Genomic DNA, 6,553 nt, shown 5'->3' with positions numbered 1-6,553 from the left:
GGGACAGATCAGGCCCACTGCAGGCAGGGCTCACCCTGCCCCTGTGCCCAGTTACGGGCAGGCCCTGCTCCGTGCTGGGGACCGGAGTTTTACTTGCAGTAGTCCCGAGCACGCTGCTCCGCTGTGGGGCTGCGTGGGGGCCCGCCGCCCCCCCGAGGTGGGGGTCACCTGCGGCGGGACGGCTGCCGCGGGGGCAAAGCCGGGGCCTTCGGCGGGGTCTCGCCAGGCGTGGGGGAGCAAGGGGGAAAGGAGGGGGGGAGGGGCTGTCCCGTCCCGCGCGCCGCCCGCCGCACTTGGCTGCAGCCTGGAGCGCTTCCCGTCAGTCACGCCCCCTCGCACAGGATGTATCCCATATAAGGATATCTGCGTCAGTGGGTTCCCGAGCCCGGCCGTACCACTCCGCGCGGGGGGGAGAATCCCGCTTCCCCCCCCTCTGCTCCTTCCGCGGGGCTCCCCTCGCCAGCGACCTCCTCCCGCCTCTTGTCGCGGCTCCCTTCCGAGGGGGGCACTGGTAGGTGGCTCGCGGAGCGGCCCCGGAGGCGGCATGGGGCGGGCGTAGGGCGGGTGGCCCCCCCCGCGGGCGCGGGTGCCGCTTCCCCAGTGACGTCGCCGGGAGGGTATAAAAGGGAGGCGCGGCGCGGTACTCCAGCAGCTGAGGCAGCCCCAGCAGTAGAGCGGAGAGTCGCGAGGTGTGCACCGGACAGAGGGACGCTCGCAGCCGGCCCCTCCTCGCTTCCTCCCCAAGGACGCTCCAACACCGCCGCGTCACCCAGCACCACCGGCTTACACGCACCGATCCGACATGATGTACCAGGGTTTCACCGGAGAGTACGAGGCGCCCTCCTCCCGCTGCAGCAGCGCTTCCCCGGCTGGGGACAGCCTCACCTACTACCCCTCCCCGGCGGACTCCTTCTCCAGCATGGGCTCCCCCGTCAACCCGCAGGTGAGGTGCTGGGCACGCCGGCTGTGCCTTCACCGTGGGGCGGCAGCGCCCGGCAGGGTAGGGGAGGGGGACGGGATGGGACCGGACCGGACCGTGGGACAGAAGCGGGCGGCACGGGGCGCGGCGGTGCCCTCAGAGGAGGGCAGGCCGCGGCGGGCTCTCTCCGGGCTGGGGACTGGCGTAGGGAGCGGCTCCGGTGTCGTGGCGGGGCAGGCGGGGGGAGCCGTGGCCCGGGCCGCGCTCTGCGGCGGGTGTGTAAAGCGGCTTCATTGATAAAACGCGAGTTCATTGAGGAGACTCCGGAGCAGCGTCTGCGTCAGCGCGGACGTCAGAGATATTTATAACAAGCCGCTCTCGTGTGGAGCCGGCGCTAGCAGCGCGGCGCGGCCCCGGGGGCTGCGGGAGCGGCTTGGGCGCCCCGCTGACGGCAGCCCCCTCCATCCTTGTCCCGTAGGACTTCTGCACCGATCTGGCCGTCTCCAGCGCCAGCTTCGTGCCCACGGTGACGGCCATCTCCACCAGCCCCGACCTGCAGTGGCTGGTGCAACCCACCCTCATCTCTTCGGTGGCACCCTCCCAGAGCCGCGGGCACCCCTACGGCGTGTCGGCACCCACCCCCACTGCCTACTCCCGCCCCGCCGTGCTGAAGGCGCCTAGCGGCCGTGGGCAAAGCATCGGCCGCAGGGGCAAAGTCGAGCAGGTGAGCGGGGGCCGGGGTTGTTTTGGGGGTATGGGAGGGGGGACGCCTGGTAGATTGCCCAGGCCGGGAGGTATCAGGCTTGGAGGTGGTACTGAGCGGTCTCTCTCTGCCCGCAGCTGTCCCCTGAGGAGGAGGAAAAGAGAAGGATCCGCCGGGAAAGGAACAAGATGGCAGCGGCCAAGTGCCGCAACCGGCGGCGGGAGCTCACTGACACGTTGCAGGCGGTAAGTGCTGGCTGGGATGGGGGGGTGTGGGGTGTGTGTGTGTACTCGGGGAGGGGGGGGGGGTGGTAAGAAGAGCAGGACTCCCTCAAAGGGTGGTGTCCGCCGTGGCTGACAGCCCCGCTCTATCTCTCTGCAGGAGACAGACCAGCTGGAGGAGGAGAAGTCTGCGCTGCAGGCAGAGATAGCTAACCTGCTGAAGGAGAAGGAGAAGCTGGAGTTCATCCTGGCGGCTCACCGGCCCGCCTGCAAGATGCCTGAGGAGCTGTGCTTCTCTGAGGAGCTGGCAGCTGCCACCGCGCTTGACCTGGGCACTCCCAGCCCTGCTGTGACTGAGGAGGCTGCCTTTGCCCTGCCGCTGATGGCTGAGGCGCCGCCGGCAGTGCCGCCCAAGGAGACTGGCAGCAGTGGGCTGGAGCTCAAGGCTGAGCCCTTTGACGAGCTGCTTTTCTCCACGGGGCCGCGGGAGGCCTCCCGCTCCGTGCCTGACATGGACCTGCCTGGGGCCTCGTCCTTCTATGCTTCGGACTGGGAGTCGCTGGCTGCTGGGACCAGCACTGAGCTGGAGCCGCTCTGCACCCCCGTGGTGACATGCACCCCGTGCCCCAGCACCTACACCTCCACCTTCGTCTTCACCTACCCCGAGGCGGAAGCCTTCCCCAGCTGCGCTGCTGCGCACCGGAAGGGCAGCAGCAGCAACGAGCCCTCGTCCGACTCTCTCAGCTCCCCCACCCTCCTGGCCTTGTGAGGGGCTCCAGCACTGACTGACCTGCCGGGCCCCCTCCCTTGCCCTTGCCACCCCCACGGACTCACCGCTGCGCCCCATGGGGCACCCCGGGCCTGGGGAGGGCTCCGTCGCCACCACCCCCCTGGCCTGGCGCCCCGGGGCCTGGCAGAGTGCCCTGCACCGAGGCCTCGTACCTCTTCCAGAGATGTAGCAAATCGCATGGAGTTTGTCTTGTCCCCAATGGCCCATCCATGAGAGCTGGTAGTCTGTAGCATGTGCCACATGGCTGGGTAGGTGACTCCCTCCCCTCCTTAGTATCACTAGCATTAACTAATTAATCTCTTGGTTTTAAATAATTGGAATTTAACCTGGTGCTGGGTATCTCCAACTCGTATCTAGTGCAGCTGATTAACAATAACTACTGTGTTCCTGGCAATATCGTGTTCTGATGACTTAGCAATGACCCATCTTACGTGGGGGGAAAGAGACTATATTTTATTTTATAGTAAGTAGGTAAATGGCTATATCCATGTACTGTAGTTCTACATTGATGTTCATTGTAACTTTACTGATCATGCATTGTTGAGGTGGTCTGAATGTTCTGACATAAGTTTTCCATGAAAACGTTTTTATTGTGTTTTTAATTTATTTATGAAGATGGATTCTCAGATATTTATATTTTTATTTTATTTTTTTCTACCTTGAGGTCTTTTTTGACATGTGGAAAGTGAATTTGGATGAAACTTAAGCATTGTTTGCTTATTATTGTTCAGAGACATTGTCAATAAAAGCATTTAAGTTGACTGCTGGAGCTGTCCTTGTGTTACCTTTTGCATCACTTCCTTGTGACCCCTAAAGGCATTCCCTAACCTCTAATTTAAGCTGGGCTTTATTAACAGCAGACTGGTGCTAGTGGCCTGAGGTGTAGCATGCATCAGGGCAGAAGTTACTTCAGGCTGGGCCTGTCCTTGTCCTGGTGTTAGTGCAGGCTGGATGTGGCTTTGCTGTTCATGCCTCTGAAGCAAGGAGGTCATCTCCTACCTCTTCACTGGCATGGGCCCAAAAGCCTGAGGCCCCCTGCCTCAGGAGGGTGGGCACGGGTGGACACTGCCCTGGACTTGGTGTGACACCTCTAGGAGCAGCTATGGGATATCTTCTTTTGGCCATGAGGGGAGGAGAAAATACTGATGTACTTTCTTCTCAGTTTGGGGTGAGTGGTATAAAGCAAACTGTTGACCTTTCCCTTGCCTCTTAGTTACTATTGAAGCTGTCCATGCCTTTGAATGTGAGTTATGGCACATGTTTCTCTTGCTCTGCAAATATATTCCCTCCCCAGGGTCTATGCAACATGGTAACTCTGATTTACTTTAGAGGGGCTGCTATCATCAGCTGTTCCTGCTGCTTGTGATATGACACCTGCCTCTAGCAGGACATTAGCTGGGGTTGGCTATCCCAGCGTGCAGAGCAGTATCTGCTCTCTCCATAATGCTTACTTCTGATGAGACTCAGCAGAACAGCAAGACCTCCCTAAAGGCCTTCAGCCTTTAGCTCTTGAGAGCCCTTTTCTCCATGTGTAAAAACCTGCATCCTGCTGAAGGCCACCTTGACACTGTGCTCTCAGGCAATCTCTGAAGGCTGGCATTCAGGGCTGGGTTTGTGTAACTCCACATTTCCTGGTCACTGCAGCAGGCTCTGCTTTCTTCACCCCTTCCCTAATCAGAGCACGCACAGGATATATCTCATCTCAGCAGTGCGTATTGCAGCTTCACAGCTTGCTCAACAAGGCCTGCCCTGTGCAGAAACAAACATTACGTGCTTGGCTTCCCATCTTTCAACACTAAGCTGAAGGCAGCACTGACAACTGATGAAGAATGACCCCAGTTGCTACTGAGATGCCACCCACTGAGAAGCAGCTACTTTCACATTGCTGCTCAAGTTTACAAGGGCAACACCCAGGCACTGCAAATGCATGGTAGCACTGATCCCTGAAGCAGTTGTGTAGGTGTAGCTGCAAGAGTTTGAAGATAATGTGACAAGTGATCCCATGAAGTCTGTAAATCTGGAATCACAACCCGCCTTCTGCTGAAAGACCATCAGGTTAAGGCTCAGAGAGCTCACATGTGCTGCTGAAATCACCAGATGCTCAGCAGAGAGGCTGGGACAAGCAGCAGTGTACAGAGACCCAGAATAGTCACTGAAAATACGCTCCCCTCAAAGAAGGTCATGATCTCATGATCACTGGATAGGTTGAAGCAAGGACTAGTGCTGAGCTCTGAAGGACAGTAGTCGTGCAGCTTAACTGAGGATTTTCTTGCTAGCAGCAGTGCCAGCAAGTGCCAAGCATGAGTGTCAGCTTTTGCATTTGTTACACAATGATGTCCCACTCAGGGGTGGCATTATGTGAGACACAATGTGCTTTACCCCAGGCCCCAGCTGTACTCCCTGCCTTCAGCCTGGGATGATCCAGAATTCAGGATATGCTATGTAAAATTTATAGCATGTCACAAATATGATTTATTTACCACTGGAGAGCTCTATAGTGAAATCTCAGTTAAATCAGAGGGAATCTTGCCACTCACTCCAATAGAACCACAAGAGGGAATAATGCAGCAATCTCTGTTTGGAATGGATTACATGCATGTGCTTCAATTATAATCTGTATCTGATACATCACACAGATATCAGTACAAAGCTTTGTGAAACTAAACAATGGAATGAGATAAGACAATCAGGTAATCAGGTGTTTCTTCTGACGTCTCATGTGCTCCCAATCCCATCGAGGGCAGCAGTGTAATTAACTCTTAGAAAAGAAACTCCAACACAATGCCATGGCATAGTGAAATTGTTATTGTGGATTACAAACTGTAGAGCTGTAAAGCAACAAGAAGAGCCTTAAACGCGTTTACAATAGGATAAAGAAGGGCTGCACAGCAAAGCAACCTCAGACACGGGAGGGTGCTGTGGATCCAGGACTGCTTCCATGCTGGCAGAGGCCTCACACGCCCCTGTGCGCGCCCCTAACCCCCACCCCTCGCCCCCAGCGCTCCTGCCCCCGACAGCCGGGAGGAGGGTCCCGAGCTGGCACCCCTGCCGGTACCTGAGATCACAGCGGAGCTTCCCGGCGTCGAGCCGGGAGAAGGCCGGGCGGCGGGGTGGCCCTGAGGCGGGCCTTTCCCGGACCCTTCGCGCTGCTCTGGGGCCGCGGCTCCCGGGCCCGCCCCAGCGCCGTTCCCTCACAGGCGGCCGGACGGTCGCCAGGGCCCCACCGCCATCCTCGGACCCCGCACCTACTCCTGTGCGAGTGCCGCCATGACCACTCCAGCGCACGCCCCACCGCGCCTGCGCGCCGGCCGCAGCTCCCCGCCGCTGTGTTTACTGTTTGGTTGCCAGGGCGCCGCACGGCGGGCACGTCAAAGACGTGACGTCCCGCTCCCAGCGGGGACGCGACGAGCCAACGCCATGACGCAAGTACTTCCGGCCGTGCCCATATTTGGCAAAGCGGCGGCGCTGTGCTTCCCGGGGCGGGTGCGGGGCGCCGGTTGGCGCGTGCGGCGCTGCGGCAGGAAGGTTCCAGAAGGATGGGGCCCAGTGCCCGGTCATGTTCCTCAGCACGGTCCCAGCTTTCCAGGTTCTGCCCGCTTGGTGCCTGCCGCGGCCTGGGGAGGGAGCAACGCTCCCGCTGGCTGTTCGCGGGAGGTGCGCGTGGTGGGCTCCCTTGTGCCTCCTCTCACACTCCCCCTTTGGGGGAGCGAGGTGGGGAAGGTGCCTGGGCTCCCCGCAGCGCTGGACCATGAGTGCAGGCAGGTTCATGTGGAACAGCCTGTAGCTGCCCACCATAGGCACATTCCATTCGGTGATTGGCTCCTGGCTGGAGGAGTTTCACCTGCGATGGTGGAGAGTCAGGAGATGCAATTCAGCTAAACTTCAAAAGCATAATAACAATTAGCTTTTATCTCCGCACG

General features: G+C 59.2%; 1 protein-coding gene across 1 annotated transcript; it reads left to right on the top strand.

Moving 5' to 3' along the window:
- The first annotated feature begins 635 nt into the window (after positions 1–635).
- On the top strand, positions 636–3,402 carry FOS (Fos proto-oncogene, AP-1 transcription factor subunit). Its single transcript, XM_005148894.3, has 4 exons — positions 636–943; positions 1,398–1,643; positions 1,760–1,867; positions 2,004–3,402. Exons 1-4 carry the CDS (start codon positions 803–805, stop codon positions 2,610–2,612), a joined length of 1,104 nt encoding a protein of 367 aa, XP_005148951.2. The 5' UTR covers positions 636–802; the 3' UTR covers positions 2,613–3,402.
- The last annotated feature ends 3,151 nt before the right edge of the window (positions 3,403–6,553 follow it).

Source organism: Melopsittacus undulatus, chromosome 4 (assembly GCF_012275295.1).
Source record: "Melopsittacus undulatus isolate bMelUnd1 chromosome 4, bMelUnd1.mat.Z, whole genome shotgun sequence".
In the NCBI taxonomy this organism is placed as follows: Eukaryota; Metazoa; Chordata; class Aves; order Psittaciformes; family Psittaculidae; genus Melopsittacus; species Melopsittacus undulatus.
Note: the sequence above shows the minus strand (reverse complement) of the source record. Positions and strands in the feature narration are given on the sequence as shown.